At 41.4% G+C, this 17,546-nt stretch overlaps 1 protein-coding gene across 2 annotated transcripts in view; it reads left to right on the top strand.

Annotated features, from left to right (window-relative positions):
• ptpn4a (protein tyrosine phosphatase non-receptor type 4a) overlaps window positions 1–16,956 on the top strand; it is a 62,946-nt gene extending 45,990 nt beyond the window's left edge. The window contains exons 13-27 of one of the 2 annotated variants that reach the window (XM_044018539.1): window positions 905–973; window positions 1,470–1,604; window positions 1,999–2,160; window positions 4,135–4,294; window positions 6,606–6,689; window positions 6,872–6,928; window positions 7,131–7,287; window positions 8,525–8,691; window positions 9,016–9,106; window positions 9,293–9,354; window positions 10,142–10,288; window positions 11,499–11,627; window positions 13,017–13,165; window positions 13,951–14,086; window positions 14,240–16,956. In XM_044018539.1, the coding sequence (XP_043874474.1) occupies window positions 905–973; window positions 1,470–1,604; window positions 1,999–2,160; window positions 4,135–4,294; window positions 6,606–6,689; window positions 6,872–6,928; window positions 7,131–7,287; window positions 8,525–8,691; window positions 9,016–9,106; window positions 9,293–9,354; window positions 10,142–10,288; window positions 11,499–11,627; window positions 13,017–13,165; window positions 13,951–14,086; window positions 14,240–14,641 (2,107 nt within the window). In that variant the 3' untranslated portion in view covers window positions 14,642–16,956. Of the gene's footprint in view, window positions 1–904; window positions 974–1,466; window positions 1,605–1,998; window positions 2,161–4,134; window positions 4,295–6,605; window positions 6,690–6,871; window positions 6,929–7,130; window positions 7,288–8,524; window positions 8,692–9,015; window positions 9,107–9,292; window positions 9,355–10,141; window positions 10,289–11,498; window positions 11,628–13,016; window positions 13,166–13,950; window positions 14,087–14,239 lie in introns of both variants that reach the window. The other variant, XM_044018538.1, reaches the window with a different exon arrangement.
• The last annotated feature ends 590 nt before the right edge of the window (window positions 16,957–17,546 follow it).

The raw sequence follows: 17,546 nt of genomic DNA, 5'->3' as shown, positions 1-17,546 counted from the left end.
TTTCTGTCTAACTTCCACTCAGGTAGTTCCACATCGAGTAAACACCCACACAAGTGCATGTTTGTCGCCACTTTAGAAGTTGATGCACGTGTTTCCTTTAGGCGGAGAGCCTGAAACATTGGGAGGGTAGTGGGTTTCCTTCATGCTTCCAGAATTATTCATGGTTTACCTCAAAACAGCAAACAGTATTTTGTTTGTTTTTTTGTGCAAGTACTAGCATCATTTGCAAATGATTTACATACCTCACACTGCTGCCTCACCTTTCTCAAACAACACACATCTTTAGATTGGTGAGAGGCTTTGAGTTTGGGAAGAGGGGGCTGAGAATGTTAACCCTTGTCTTGTCACAACTTTGTTTCGCTTTACTGATGGCATCATTTTTGTTCTCCTCTGTGTAATGTCATTTACAGAAACTAAGACTCTGGTGTCCTCTTGTGATGTATTAGTATTATTGAGCAAAGGAGCACCTTCATGAATGAGCCATGCTCTTGTGCTTGTGTGTGTGCATTTTAAGACATTGACTGACTTTTCACCTTTTACCATCACACATCATTCATGCACATTCACTCACTGCCGGCACAACTGCCAGGAACAATGTGGGGTCAAGTGTCTCGCCCAAGGACACATCGGCATGTAGACTAGCGGAACCAGAAATCGAACGCACGACCTTCAAGTTGAAAGACATGTTGCTCGACCACTCGAGCTACCATTGTATGAATTTGTGTCAGTCATTCTATAATCCTCAGTGCTGTTTTGTTCATTTCAATTTCACCCAAAAAGCACTTGTTACCAGAGGAAACAATCCAGCATTTTCACAACTGTTTTCTGTTCCACTTCATTTGAAGTTTAATAATTCTTTCAGTACAGTCCTCTAAGTGTTTCTTTTGTCCCCTCGTGTCTCCAGTGGACGGACAGAGGTGCAGTCTGTGCAGTATGGAAAGGAGAAAGGCATCAAGGACAGAGTATTTGCCAGGTAGTGAACATGTTTTCTCTTGGTTAGTTTCATCTAAGCATAGATTTGGAACACATAAATATAAATATACTCACTGAAAATGCCCAATGGCAAAAGTCCATTTAATAGGGCATTACATCAAGAGTCATCAGCTTCATCAAGTTGTGCTTTTTAAATTCTCAAAGGCGCTCTTTACACACGGTAATTGTTCTCTCTTATGTATCTGTACAAATGTAAATGGTAAAGAAATTATGCTTTTGGATTAGGAAGGCTTTATGGACTATCAGCAGAAGCATAATTACATAATATCACACTCTAAATAAAATAAAACTAGAGAACTCCTGGATGTATTTGTACCAGTGTTTCAGCAAGTTTGTCAAGGACATCATAAATTTGTTTGGAAGTAACACTCTAGTAATTGTGATACAAACATAATCCTTTACACACCTGTGCCTGAAATAAGAGCTCAGATTACACTTATTATTCATCACGGCCGCAACTGTCTTGGTCTAAGCAGATCTCCCAGCAAGCCACTGGCCCGGAAGCTGATGGGTGGGAGCGACTGGGAGTCGGTCAGCAGGAACAGCCTTTCAGATGAGAGACTGGAAACCCAGAGTCTGCCCACTCGATCGCCGCCTGGGACGCCCAATCAGTGAGTCCAAGTTACAGGGTTTATCTCAGATGAAGAATATGTTCAGCTTCACATCAGGCAACCAGGCAGTGGAAATCACTGTTTTGACATCAAATAGATTTTACTGGTTGTTTTTTTTTTGATTAAAGTAACTACTATGATTCCAGCGTGCAACACATTGTAGTTGTGACGATCGTCTGTTTGCTGTTAGAAAAGGTTTTCTTAGAGGCATATCTCTTAAGGACAGCCATTACTGAGTAGCTGTACACTAAGGTTGCTGAAATATTCACATAAAAGTCTTTTACCAGTATTTTATACCTGAAGCACAGACAAATATCTCCCTAACCTTAGAAAGTCTGATGTTATAATCCCTTATTTGCGCTGTAACATTATCTGCTGTGTGTGCTTTTGTTAGAAACTCAATGTTTGTACAAGAGGGCACACGATTACGTCCGTCATCCGTTGGACACCTGGTCGATCACGTGATCCACTCTTCACCCAGCCTGCCCGTCTTCTCCTCCAATCACAAGTCTGCGTCGTCCACGCAGGCCAACAGCATCAGCCTGGACTCTACACCGTAAGTCTCACAGCAACTGAGCGCTTGCTAATGTTCTGACTATCTTGGGCAAGCAAAATCACCATCTTCTTTAAATCCTGTTTTCTTTTCCCTCTGCATTTTCACAACACAGTCTGTCCACTTTCCCCTAAAGCTCATTCTCTTTGGGGGAAAAAAAAAAAAATCGCCCTCTAACTTTGGTTGCCGAGCAGTAGATTTCATCACCTCATAAATAAAGCACCCCACCAAAAACAGCTGCCCTTTAATTTCATAGTTAAATTTTTACTCATCAGTGTCAGTGCCACTCTGTCTGAGCATATTGCTGAGTCGACTGCTTTTTAAATGTCTGTCTGTGTCTGTGGCTTCTCCTGACAGTTTACACCCTCTCCCAGTGTCACTTAGCTGGCCCCTTTGGAAAGATGAACCATTTGAAAAACAGCCTGTAAAATGTGTTTATAGCGCGTAGCAGGGCGGAGAGGTTGCACTGTTGTACAGCGGGGCTCAGCCAGGAATGTGTGTCAGTGTGTGTTTTCGGCGTGTGCTAATTGTGCTCACACACTTCACAACATCTGGTGAATAATAAAAGTTCTGCTTGTGTTTTGAACCCTGAAAGCCTCCGAGTAAAAGTAAAAATCCAGTAAAGAACAGAAGGGATAGAGTTTAGTTAATGAAAAGCTTGAGCTCTTTGTGAGCTATGGATCTAAAATGCACACGTGCTTTGAGCCCAGACTGGTCTGTACTTGTGTATGGCATGCTCCCTCTGTTTACACTGTGTGTGTGTGTGTGTGAGTTTGTACTTGTATTATTTTTTTTTTTTACCTCTTTAGGAGTTTTTGCGGCATATACATTAACTTTGTTAGGACCAGTAGTCCTAATGGAGACCAAAACATGGTCCCAATGAAGCAGAACTGCCTTTCTCAGGAACTGGTAAAGTTTAGGACTAAGATATGCATTGTGGTCAGGTTAAGGTTAGATTTAGTAGATTTAGACGTGAAAGGGTTAGGGATTAGGAATAATTCTTTGTTTAGGCTGTCCAAATGAATTGAATTCAACGCAGCATCCTCCGAAGCATAGCTAAGCAAACAAATCTGTTTCAATGCTTTGGCTCTGTAACAGAGGGATGAGCTACTTTGTGGGTAATTGTGTGTGTGTGTGTGTGTAAGCAGCAGACATGCTGATATATATATACGCTGGAGCCAGGTCAGGGAAGGCTTAAACAACAATTACATTTCAAATGTTAAACATACTTATCCCAGGTCCCTTGATTGTGATTCTTTTACACCCGATTCCTTTGTCTGTGTCACGGTGAGGAGACTGAGGATGTGACCTGCTGTGCACTACTCTCCCACTGAAAGCCTGCCCTGGTTTTGACCCATAACAAATGTTAGTTTACATGTAAAGGCTGCATTTAAGACGCAGAGTGGCAAAAATGGCAGCAGCCAAAACAAAGTCAGTGCTCTTTGACTGGTGATCACACCCCCCGTAGGACAGAGTGCAGTGTATGCACGCAAACACTCAGAGAGATGCAAACAGGGAATGGAATGACTGGCTTTTACCCCTCCGGAGAGTGAACCACGATGCTGCTGAAAGCTTTACCTGACTGACCGTGCTATTTCAACATCCACACCGACTGCTTTTTATTGTCCGGTTGATGTAGGGGGATGTTTTCTTTCCTTTGCAGCCCTTTTATTGAGGTTAATGCATTGTGACTAACGCAGTGCTATTAAGCCTCTCTGTCTCTTTCAATCTCTTACTTCCCTTTATCTGTTTCTCTTTATGCGCCTCTGTCTTTTCTTTCCCCAGACCTTGAACAAACACAGTATGGCTTTCAATTAGAGTTTGTTATTGTGTCTTTGTACCTGTGTGTTTGTGGCATCAGTTTTCCAACCTCTTTAAAATTACCTTGTTTGTAAAAATACTGCCATCGTTAATTTTCTCCTCTTTTCATTTTCATCTCCGGCTCTCTTTCTCCACCTCCCTCCCTCCCTCCCTCAGCTCTCCTGACGGGGTTGATGGCCAGCCTCCAGCTCTGCCTCCCAAGCAGTTGAGCAGGAAGACCTTGAGTCAGATCATCCAGGCTCATTCTCAGCAGAGCCTCCTGGACAACCACGTCAACGAGATGTATGACGTCCCCGTCAATGCTGACAAGACCACGGTCAGTGTCACTGCAGACGCAAAGACATAAGTACTCATTTCATCATTAAATAAATGCCTGCTACAGTAAAGTGTGTGTAAAGTACAGTGTGTGTAGATAGGTCAGAAAATAGTGGCTGAGAACATGTGAAAAGAAAATTATAGCTGTGGAGTAGGGAAGTACACAATATAGACTGGAAACAATTTCTCTCCAGTGCACAGTTCAGACTTCTTTAGGTGTGAGATGAGATGTCTTTGTCCTGCATATATGTATTCCCTGGATGCAAAAACCTATTTGAAATGCCTAAAGATGAGGAGAGGAAGAACAGAGAGAAGAGCAGACTCCTGATGTGAGGTTACAGGTACCTCTATTCAAACATGTTTGCATTACTGCTGGTTTTTTAACAAACACTCCCGTTAACAGTTTCGCTGAGGGGAAGTATTGACCTGAGGGTTCATTCATATAATGCTGAATTCACACAGGGCTTTAAGAGTGGTTTTTCTTTTAGCTCATTGTTTTAAACTGACACATTAGCTGACATTTTCATCCCTCTCATATATGCACTATGCATACATTTCTATACGTTTTTATACTGCGTTTAAATAAATGATAGCAATCACTCATAGATAGATGGCTTTATTGTGTATACTGCTGACCCGTCTGTTCCATCTCACACTCGTCTCACCACCGTCTCACTGCATTATCTGTAGAGACACGGACACATTCATCCTTTCCAAGACAAACCTTTAGATCAGATGTTTCATGTCCTCCCAACTCCTGAGTGTCCATGGACCCACATCAATATTATATTACAACCCATTTTCTCAACCCTGAGTTGCTAACATAAAATTTGAACAACCAGGTCAGGGCAGGCCCCTGATTTCCTATTCTTCAGTGCCATCAGAGCAGCCGCAGAGTGAGAGTGGATTATACAGTTAGCAGGTCTGACCTCCTCAGAGGAAAAAAAAACACCACCACATGACTTGAAATGTGAAGCCTCTGTCTGATCTTAAAAAATGAGCAACAAACATGCCAAAGCCAGACCTTACAGATACTGGATCCTTGGTACTATCTGTACAAATCTGAAAACATTATGACTTAGATTCATATACTTTTGAATTTGTGTACATTTTGGGCTCAGATAAATACCAGAATGGGACAAGACAAGTGACCAGACTGATCCAATTACACTGTTCAAGTCCAATGCTTTGTGCAAAGCTACCTTATGTGAAGAGGAGAATTACATTTTTTTTTGTTGTGTCCTCAAAACTCCCCACCAATCTTCCAGTAGGCATGATTTTGCAGCAGAGTAAGCCCACAAGTGGAGCTCCAATTTGCATCTTCTGATTTTTAGAGGGGGGGATTATCCCACTTCAGCAAGTGAGGCTGGGACAGACGTCGTTGGAAAAGCTCTACAACAGATTCTTAGGGACTTAGCCTGCACCCTGTCCAGTTTGCAAAGAATGGATTCAGTACCTCCCATAATCTCAAATAGACCAAGTATAAGTGTTCCTCTCAGCTCCCCAGTCACTTCAAGTGAGGCTTCACAAATGTTTTATTAATTAATTTATCATTGATAAACTTGAGAACAGAGATGTTCTTTTACTGACCAAAAATCATAAACTTACTTGTGCTGAAATCTTAATTCCCCATTTACCAGCCCACTGAACCACTTGGTTCAAGGCTCATTGAGTTTTTCTAAATAAAATGTTCAGTTATTGTCTTTATCCAGTAGAACATTCTCCCTTGAACGCCAGCATAATGAAGCTTAAATAAAGTAAAATACTCTCTCTATAGTCGTACACTTTTTCAGTGTCTAAAGATACTGCAATTACAGCTCTCTTATTAAGATTCCACTTTTCACATTTATGGTCTGAAACTGCAGAGTCCATTGTATTTTTTTTTTTTTACCAGTTCTAATCTGTAGATCTTTGTCAGGGGAGTTAGTGTTCCGTGCTTAGATCCTTTGATGTCTGTGATTGTTCACTAATTCCACAGCCTAGCATTATTACGCAGGGGCACAAAGAGAGTATTCTCCCCAATCTATTGTCTGTCCTGTCTTTGCTGCACTTCCACCACTATGTTTAAAGTCGCTCCCGTCATGAGACTAAAAACGCAGGTGACATTTGCATACATCATAAACAAAGGAGGTTACAGATGTAGGATGTAATTAAGGAACTTATTACAGGTTATATTTCACTTAACCCCCAAAATATTTGAAAAGCTTTTCTCTCTCACTTGTTGTCACGACTGAATCATTGACGCTAATCTGAACATTGTAATGTTAAGTTTGACTGACGTGATCTAATGTGTTTATCTATGTTTCTTTCAGCTGAACGGTGTCGTCCCTCATGACAATTTGGTCCTAATCAAGATGAGACCCGACGAACACGGACGATTTGGCTTCAACGTGAAGGTGAGAACTAATGCGCGTGACACAGAACTGGAAGTCGGTTTCCTGTTTGCTTTGTTCTTTGAAGCACCTTCATCCAACTATTATTTGTTCTTTCATTGCTTGTCAGCTTAAATCATCTGAATCATCAACACTCCACAATGACTTTTTGCCTTTAACACACGTCTATTTCCCTGTGTCTGCAGGGTGGTGCTGACCAGAAGATGCCCATCATCGTGTCTCGAGTAGCTCCGGGAACGTCAGTAAGTCAACACCCATGTCACGAGTCAGTAGATGAGAAAATAGTGTCTCTTTCTTCTCCTTTCTTCTTCACATGTTTAGTGATAGCACAAGAATAGCAAAGAATGAAATGCACCTATAACCTCAATTTTAGCTTGTAGCTCACTGCCAGTTGTGTCTCTTGTCTTGTTCTTGCCTCAGTTGCTTTGTCTCTCTTCTTGTCAGGCTGACCTTTGTGTGCCTCGCCTCAACGAGGGCGACCAGGTGGTCTTGATTAATGGGCGGGACATCTCTGACCACACCCATGATCAGGTGGTCAAGTTCATTAAGGCCAGCTGTGAGAGCCACTCCGGGGAGCTCATCCTATTGGTCCGACCAAATGGTGAGTTGTTTTCGTCGGTTGGTTTTAATGCCGCCTCCAAATGGGTAATGTAGTTTTTTTTTCCTTTATCGTTTTATAATTCATCTGCTGGGAAGTGTTGATAATCCCTATAGCCACATCTTTTCCCTCTATTTTATATTATTTTAGGTATTACTTAGGTGGGATTTTCATATAAGCCCATACAGATCTCTACTGCACCCTTGTGCCTAATTTTACTTTATTTTCCTCTTATTTTTATTCATATTTATGCATGGGGGGACGGACACCAACAAGTGCGCAATAAATGCAGCTTCCCACAGGTTCCATTTGAAAGAAGCTTTACATAAACATATACAAGGGATAAAAACTGCACTTGTATTTTTTACGTCCGCAGAAATTCAGTCAAGTTCCAGGTGAGCTATATCAATCATTATGTATCTTTCATGATTATCATGTGGCGATAAGTGGGTCGTACATTTTACAAAGTAGGGTCATGCTTATCACTTAGCTTGTACTGCATATTATAGTGGAGTTAGTTTTGTTACTGGATTTAGCCAGCTTGTTAATCGTTACCTTATCTCTTATCTGGCAGCAGTGTTAGAGCCAGTGTGTGCTGCAACTCATTTTCATTTAGCCATGCAGGAATCTTCTTCTTTTTTTAAACACTTATGTGATACAAGGCTGAAGCAAAACATATTGACAGCTGGTGCAGCCCACTCCTGAAAATTACACAAGCCACACATCTGCTCACAGGCTTTGATTCTGCTTCTGATTTCTCTCGGGGAGCTTTGGTCGCACTTTTGTATCTGCAACTGAGATTCATAAAGTTGTACCTTTCTATACACATTTGTATAGTATGCACCATGTAGGAAGCTGGCAAAGCTTTTCCTCTAGCCAGCATTAACAACATGGGGAGGGGAGTGTTTAAAGATGATTAAATCATGGAAATGTTTACTATTGAAACTGGGTCAAAGAGGGATTTTGTGATTTTCTTTTTTTGGATTCTGTCCTGAATTACATCGAAACACACGATTGCATCAACGTACCAAATGACTGAAATTCACATTAGATTGAAACATTATTGGCAGGAGCATTGCACAAGTGAGGCTCATAGGTCATATTGTCATTTTTCGACTGTCATCACACTGCAATTTGAATACCCTAATGACAAGTTTAAGCCAGAACAGTTTATTTAAAGGTTCATTTCTTGTAACCTGTGACATAATATATCTTCCTCCCTTCTTTTTGCCCCATTCAGCCATCTATGACGTGGTGGAGGAGAAGGTGGACTCGGAGCCAGATTTTCAGTACATCCCAGAGAAATCCCCTCAGGACCCCGCCCAGCTAGACCAACATGCACTGAGAGACTCTATGGTCACACTGAAGGAAGGCCTGATCAGTGGAGCCATACTGGCACAGTTTGACGTGAGGAGAAAGACACATAAGCGCACTCCATGCAAATGTGCTCACACAGACATGCACACATACTTGGGAGATCACATGTGTGACGCAGTAGTTTTTGATTGATTACTGTACGAACCTCGCTAGAGTGGGTACTAAAAAAAAAACCACCCAAGTAGTCAGGTACTATCCCAAATGGATAAGTAAGAAAACAAGTAGAATCAAGCCAAGTCGTTCAAGATCTGTATAGAGGGGGAAAAAATTGTTTTAGAGTTAACATGCAAAATAAATCGTTCATGACATGTTCATTTATCTTTAAAATTAAAATTGTTGCTCTTTTTTTTACAGCAACTGTACAGGAAGAGGCCGGGGATGACCATGCTGTGTGCCAAATTACCTCAGAACGTTTCCAAAAATCGCTACAGAGACATCTCTCCTTGTATGTGGCTGCACACACTTGTCTGTTTCTGTAAACCTAACACGTAACCTGTTGTACTTCCCATCACACTCAGTTTCTCTGTGAAATGTGCTGTCAATGAACTGTACTGTATGTGATCTTTCTCTGTCCCATTAACTTTCACTTTCTCTTCTTTTTCTTCTTCTTCTGCTCTCTCTCCCTCTGCAGATGATGCCACCCGGGTCATTCTGAAAAGCACAGATGACTACATCAATGCAAATTACATCAATGTGAGTTTGGCCTTCCTTCCTTTTCTCTTTGTTGTTATCAATATCTCTGCGTTTTGCTCGTTTGAGGCGAGGTGAGTTGGTCTGTTTTTCTAACCATTAGAACACACGTTAAAACACCACATTTCGTACATGTTTGCCCCGGAAATGAAAGCAGAGACAGTCAAGTGGATGAGTTCTATATATTTAAAAAGTGTAAAAACATTTTTAGGTAATGTAAATACACTACTTAACAAAATATACAACAATAGTCTTGTTAGTTTTAGTAGTCTTGTATAGTTTTAGATATTTTACTGCAGAAATGTTACATATTATGTCTCAAATGCTCACAACTCACTGAATTCTATTCGCTATTTATGTGAAGTCTCTTTAGATTTGTTCTGTAAGCTGGTGAAATTGATTAAAGTTGAAACCTGGATGTTATATCACAAGTTTCCACCATGAGGTGAAAAGTCAAAACTGTCTGCTCAGGCTTGAGAGGAATCTTGATGTTGATGATGAATTTTGATGATGAATGTTTTATATCAAAAAACATTGTATGTGAAGATATGATACAGCAATATCATATCTTTTAATTACTGCTTACAAGAAGCAAAAAAGATGATTTTTCTCTTTCTGTTGCTGTGACCTGTATGATTTAATGGTATTATATTAAGAACGTTATAATGTTTTGATGTCTTGACTCCACTAAGTGCTTTAGAGGCCTATTCAAACGGGAGACAAGGTCTCTCAGAAGCTTTAAAGTGAGATCCACTTCTGTATCATAATCTCTTTGTCTCTCCTTTGGTAGATGGAGATTCCAGCCTCCAGTCTGATAAACCGCTACATAGCGTGCCAGGGCCCACTGCCCAACACCTGCCCTGACTTCTGGCAAATGACCTGGGAACAAGGCTCGTCCATGGTTGTCATGCTGACTACGCAGGTCGAGAGGGGGCGGGTATGTAGACTTTTTTTCTACAAGTACAGAGTGTATATGGGCATCTTTCAAGTTAAATCTTCAAAAACCTTCAGACACTGTATTAAATTGTACTTTACTGTACGTTTGGCTGGTGTTTTGAGCAGAGCTGAGTGGATAAATACTCTTTTTGGTGGTTTTAATACAGCCTAAGCCTATGTAGGCTGTAGCTGGACTAAATAAAACACAAGACTATCTGGTCACTTTTTAATTACCCACATTCTGAATCTGAAATGTAATGCCATTATAGGCTGTCATGTAATGCATGTATACACTATATGGACAAAAGCATAAAGCGTTAAAGGAATACTTTAATACTAATTGCATTTAGCTTTGTATTACAAAAATAGGGGTAGCATTTTTGAAAAACTGTGGGAAACTGAGGTTGGGAAGCACAATTTTTCAAAAGTACTACCCCTATTCTAGTAATACAAAGATAAATGCAAATCGGTATTGAATTCAGGTATAGCTGCAAAATGGGGACCAACTGAATATGTCATTACAGTCCCTGTTAGTGTTATGATCACACGTCTGAATACTTTTGTCCACATAGATAGATACTTAATTTCTTACCACACACACTCTACACACTTCAGACTTTTTATTTGATCATTATTATTCATTAAAGACACAAAGTGAGGAAAAGGTTGTCACAGTGAGAACACTACATCTGAAATTGTCAACCTTGGTGTGAATTTTTAATTAGAAATACTTGCTTCATATTTTTTTCCCCCCAAGTTAGTCAGAAGTGTCTTTAACAGTCTTAGCTGGTGTGGATTAATACAGCTGGGAGATGTGGTCACAAACGTTATCACAATGAAAAAAAGTCAGTAATTGTTGTGATAAGATGTGAGGTAGTTAAAAGATGTGAGTTTTGCTCCTGAAAAGGAAGTTGAAGGAACTGGAATTAATTGTGGTTTTTAAGAAAACGACATATATGGAAACGGCAAAAAACACTCATCTTATGAACTAAAACTATTGATCTTGAAGGAAATTATATTATATTATTATTGAATTATTGCCCAGCTCTGAGTACTGGATTCAATACAGTCTAGAAACAAAGAAAATAGGGTGAACTGAAGGTTTAAGAGACGTTGTCCTGTACCAAACTCTCATCTTTGATGTCTGAGAACTGACAAACTGAAGAACAGTCTAGTGATAAACTTTACTTTTGATAATCTTGTGTTCAAAGGTAAAATGTCACCAGTACTGGCCCAATCCAGACAGCACCACCACCTATGGAAACTTTACAGTCACGTGCCACAACGAAGAGGGCAACTCTGCCTTCCTGGTCCGAGAGATGACCCTCGTGCACACACAGGTAACCACACTCAGAACACAGAATCCATGTGAAAACAAAAAAAAGGATAAATCCTGAAAGTGAAGCAAGGATGAGAGGAGAAAGACGGGAGAATGAATGGAAGTGCAGGTGCAGCCAGATGAGAGAGAGAGAGAGTGAGAGAGAGAGAGAGAGAGAGAGAGAGAGGGAGGGCGTGTGCTGGTAACCAGAGCATGATAGAGCGGAAGGTGAAGGACTTTGGCTCCCATCGAAGAGAACCTCCAAAGTCTCTGGGAGGATGCGCCACTGACGACCCCAGGAGGAGGTGTGTTGCCATAGTGACCAGTGTGGGCTGTTCTTTTTCTGGCTCCCGCTGCTGCATGCGGGCCACGTAGGGGGATCTGGTTGCCATGACAACCACCCGCCCTAATCAGTCACACTGATGAAATAGAAAGCGGGTGGAAGAGAAACCTCTGCGCGGAACAGCGAGTGGGACAATGAGAGTTTGAAAAACAGACACGTGAGAGTGTGACTGTGTCGTATTGTCACGTGGAAGCCGGTGTCTCGCCTTCATTGTGTCACGTTGAACTTTTATTGTGCAGCTGAAATGTGTCTTTGTGTCGTGAGTGTTTGCTGTGATATAACAGTGTGTAACATGTCATGCACAGAGCCAGTTCCGGGGACAAAAGCTCATTAGAAACGAGCCTGTAACGGGTATAAATGTTCTCGCTGTTACCTCATCATTTCCCGCTGTCTGTGTTTTCCTGATTGTTTCCCTGCGTGTTGCCCTTGCATCCTGACCTTTACAGTATAAGGATGTAGGAGGAGGCAATTAGAATTCTCCTCTGCCTGTGATCGTTGCTATGGAGATAGATGTGTTACCATGGTGATGTGGCAGGGCAGTATATTAAAGAGGAACACATGGGTTCAGAGTGGCACAAGAAATATAAGTCTGTAGTTTTCTTGCTGTAGGGTGTGTTTGTGTGTGTCGTCATCATGGTTCATTTCACGATCCCTTTTATATTTTTGCTATTGTTGCCATTATTCTTTCATAGATATTATTCTTATTATGGGTAAATAAAAGAGAAATGTGTGTCTTGTTTTTAATTATTTTATGGCATTTTGCCATGAGGTTCAGAAAGTAACATCAGCGTCAGGTGTTTTTAATAAAATAGGAAGCAGCATTGTGAATCAGCGGAGTTGCAAGTATAAAAGCGCTGTCTGTTTTCCTCAAGTCCTTTTTAATGTAGTAGTTAAGGGCATAAATATACAAACAAGAAGCCTTCCAGACTCCCTGTAAGACACAGAACCTGTGTGGAAGTAAAGAACAGTGATGAGTATGAGTGAGATCTGATTCATATTACGGCAGTTTGTTTGTTTGTCATCCAGAAAAGCATTTCATGTTGCATCTGTCTCTCTGTGTGTGTTCAGAGTGAGCAGCAGAGGGAGCTCACTCAGATCCAGTACCTGGCTTGGCCCGACCATGGTGTTCCTGATGACTCCACCGACTTCCTGGACTTTGTGGCTTTGGTACGGACCAAACGGGCGGGGCAGGACCAGCCGATGGTCGTACACTGCAGGTAAAGTGTTGTCATTGTGGGGAATTACGTGACTCTTTTCTTCAGACTTGATATACTGTTGCACACTTGGGGGAAAAAAGCCCCAACCTTAATGCCGCTAAGAACAGAAAATTAAATAAATAACTAAATGAGTAATAGTACAGTAAATAAAAAAAAAGTGATATAAACCAAGCAATGAAGTTAAATCAATAAATCAATAAATAAATAAAATATAGGAATAATATATACAAAGTTCAAAGTTCAACATTACTCAGTATGAGTTTCTCAGTATAGTGGCGTTTAGATCTTGTGTCGCCGGGCGACATTTCTGTGCCGTACACAGGAAGTGGTTTGTTTTTTTTAATGTGAAGGTGTACGGCAGAAACAGCAGCATTGTTGGTGTTTGACTGAAAACACAAAGAAACTGCTCAAAAACTTACTGTAGTCTTACTGCAGTTTGACGTGTTATCACCTCTTGTCCCTGCTCGCCCCTGTGCTACCGGTATATAGACACAAACACTCCCTCAGTCAGGCCTGATAGTATTGCTTGACTGAGCATCGCATACAAATAATGCCACATTGTTTCTATTCATGACGACCAATCAGAGTCATAGCATCAACAGCAAAACTCACCAAATGTTACAAAAATAACAAAAAAATAACAAAACAAAGTAAAATGTTCACATAAATATACAAGTAAATGAAGTTCAGTTAAAAATATACTTCCTCTCTTGCTTCACAGTGTATGTTGCACTTGTTTGGTGACTAAACATCCTTTTCTATCCCCACTGCTTGCTTTCTTCCAGTGCGGGCATCGGAAGGACAGGAGTTCTGATTACCATGGAGACGGCGTTGTGTCTAATGGAGGCTGGTCAGCCTGTGTATCCTCTAGATATTGTCAGGACCATGAGAGACCAGAGGGCCATGATGATACAAACCCCTGTATGTAGTCACAGACTGTGTGTGGGGCTGTGTGTGGGGGGGCTGTGTGTGGGGCTGTGTGTGGGGGGGCTGTGTGTGTGTGTCTGCTTTCAGCCAGTCTGCACCATCAACTGAAATATCTCTTGCTGATTTTTCTGGTTGGTTTGTTTACAGAGTCAGTATCGTTTTGTATGCGAGGCCATCTTGAAGGTCTACGAGGAAGGACTGGTCAAACCACTCACGACCGCTGTGTACCAGCAACGAGAAAAGGTGAACGATGAGAGGGAGGACAAGAACGAGCAGCAGAAAGCGGGAGAAGAGCAGGACGCAACGGCGACGACAGAGGAAGGCGACTTGGCCGTGGCCGAGCGGCTGGAAGGGGAGCTGGATGAAGAGGACGACGACGACGAGGAGGTGGAGGTGCTCGACGTGGGAGAGGTGACTGAGGAGGAGGAGGAGGAGGAGGAGGAGGAGGAAGAAGAGGAAATGGAGGAGCCGAGTGTTGCAAGCGCCACCAGCTTGACAAGCGAGACCAGCGTGAACCCTGACCCCGATCCTGATCCCTCGAACCTGTGACTTCTGACCCCCGGGGGTCGTCACGGGTTAGAGTACAGGTGGTCGGAGAACAAAAGCACTGTTGCACTTTAATGCTGATTAAAAATGGAAAAAATAAAAATAAAAAAGACAAGCAAACGTGAAAATCATGGACAAGATAGAATTTAAAAAGAAATCCAGCTGTGTTGACTAGGTACCTTTTTTAGGGAACATTGTATGTTCAGGGTAAAGGAAAACAAAAACTATACAAGGAATGAGAAGATTAAAGTATGAGAGAATAAAATGTGGATGGGGAATTGCTGTAGTGCCATAAGTATGAAGGGGAAGGGCTGCCCTCGTGGATGGAAAGCCCCCGCCCTTTTCTTTTTTTGTCCTAATGGGTCGCCCTATCCCCTTCTGAGCGAGTCTGCCAGACGGACCTGCCTTTTTTTTAGTGTCCTTTTAGCTGATAAAGAGATATACCTTATCTTTTGTTCCTCAGAAAGAGTATTTATTGTGTTTTAGTTTGTGTCAAACCCTGTCCACTGAACAAAAAAAGTTGTATGTTTTGTTTGTACGAGTCTAGAGCTTCACGCTTTCCTGATTAAATCTTAGGTAGTAAAGTTAGTGTGATTCCTCCTCTTCTAACTACTTCTTTATTTCTTTTTTTGCTTTTTTGTAGAGAAAAAGAGAACAGTGATTTAATTTATTGTACTTGGGTTTTTAATCTTTCTGCGCTTTCTTTCTGTCCGAGTTTCTGACAGCCGGACAGCCGAAAGCACCTCGTGTCTCACCTCTTGTTCAATGCTGTGGCCAGTTGGATTCTTCATCCTGCTTTGTGCTGTGTTTTTTGAGCTTACGGACACGCAGACTCTGAAGTGTCTGTCCTCTGGCGTGGTGAGGAGCATAACCAGTTTACAGTGCTCAGGGCATGTGTTTACTGGCCACCTCCCTATCCCCCTCCCCCCCCGTACAAGTCCCAGCAGCTACTGTTGACCCCAGACTGTACGCTTACCACTGAAAGACGTGCTGATAGAAGAGTTATACTTTGAGCATTTATCAATTATTTGAAATGAATTCTCCTCACACTGTGTAACATTGATTCAACACACAGTGCCGTGCTGAGTTACAGCCTGAGGTTAAGAAACAAGGCTAAGGTCAGTTCATGTCTCTCTTCAGAGTCTTATTCATTTATGGCCCCATAGAAGCATTGCTTGTTGAGTTGACATAGATCTTCTTTATTTTACTCACTAAGACAAATGATTTGTTTTTGCTTTTTTTTTTTTTGGCGAAAGGTCACTGGAGCGGAATGTCAAACCAACCACGATTGACCAATTTAATCTAGAACAGCTGACAATTCAAAGAAGCAGCACAAATGGAACAGTCAAACAGTACTTTTTTTTTTATTGCCCTTTCCCCACTGGTACTTGTTTTTAAGCCAACATGATGTGTTATGATTGAAAGGAAATGATGACTTGTATTTTTTATTCACAAAACCCAGCATCGAGTTGCTTGTTGAGTTGTTTTTCCTTTTTTTTTTTTTGTGAGAGCACAGGTTACGCTGTCGGTGTGTTTTTGACTGTAGCCTGTTAATGATTTGATATATTTTAAATATTGACTGCTTCGGTACTTTGCTGTCAGGACGACAATGGACTCTTGCTAGAAAAACCTACTGCTGTGTGTGAGTGTGTGAGTGTGTGTGAGTGTGTGAGTGTGTGTGTGTGTGTGTGTGTGTGAGAGAGAGTGGGTGTCTCTGGTCATCTCCCTCTCGTCCGAGGTCATTTCATTTACTATAGTTTAGTAGCTGTCTGGTCTAAGCCTGCTTGTTTGTGAACTGGAATGAAAGGTTGTGCCATGAAGCCATGAACCTCATCTAACCTGAACTCAAATTATATATATATATATATTTTCTTTTTTGAAAAATTTCAGAAAGCCACCTGTTTCGTAGTCCTGTCTAACTCTTTGTCTGTGAAACAACAAATTCAGAACAGATCACACACCTCTCTTTTGAACGCAGCCGAGAAATACATACTTCTGCCACATGTTGGAGTAGGACTTGGAGCCTGGAAACTGCTCTTCGCTCTCCCGTATTTGCAAACCCTCTCCCAAATTCAAAAAAACTCTCAGTCAACACCAGTCATTTTCTGCACAGCCCACACAAAACACCATCAGCCCATTCCTCTCACCGTTTCCCTCAGATACTTTTGGATCATTATGCAAGGATCCCACTCTCTCAGCATGGCCTCAAGGTGAATGACACATCTCAGCAGATTACATGGATACAGTACCAAACCGCTACACGAGTGCAAACCAATGTTAGGGAACGAGTGAATAAATTACTTTTTTTTTTTTTTTTTTTAAATTAAAACTTTCAGCAAATTCGTCCAAGACCCCACATGCATGAGCTTAGAATTAAACAGGATTAGAGTAGGCACTCTGAGTGCGCTAGAATTGTTAAAAAAGAAATCCTGATTCCCTGTTTGGATCACCACCAAAATCGAATCATTTCTGCCATAACCTGCATTTACAGTACATTTAACAAAATAACTTTTTTGAATTATGCTGCTCACAAACAGACAAATGCTGGCAAAAAACAACACACAAATTGAAAAACACTGTTTAACCCCGCAGTGGCTTCTTTCATTGTGTTCTGTATCTAGTGCTAAGATCTAATCCGATTTAAAATTAAACCTACCAACAAAGCTAAAACATTGGTGCTGCAGTGTGAAGTTGGTAAGTGATAATAAGTCGAGGCTGCCAGATTTTTCATCTGCACAAAAATGTCCAACAGTGAGCTTTGTGTGTTCAAAGTGTTTTGATGTTGACACATAATTGGTACTTTGTGTGTGTGTTTGTGTGTTTGGGGTACTGATCAAACGTAGTGTGAAGGCTGAGGCTACCAGACATGGGGTAAGCCAGGGTTAGTGGTATTTTTGTAAAGATGAAA

This window comes from Solea senegalensis, linkage group LG2, assembly GCF_019176455.1.
Source record: "Solea senegalensis isolate Sse05_10M linkage group LG2, IFAPA_SoseM_1, whole genome shotgun sequence".
Lineage (NCBI taxonomy): Eukaryota > Metazoa > Chordata > Actinopteri > Pleuronectiformes > Soleidae > Solea > Solea senegalensis.
The sequence above is the reverse complement of the archived record's forward strand: the minus strand, read 5'-3'. Positions and strand labels throughout refer to the sequence as shown.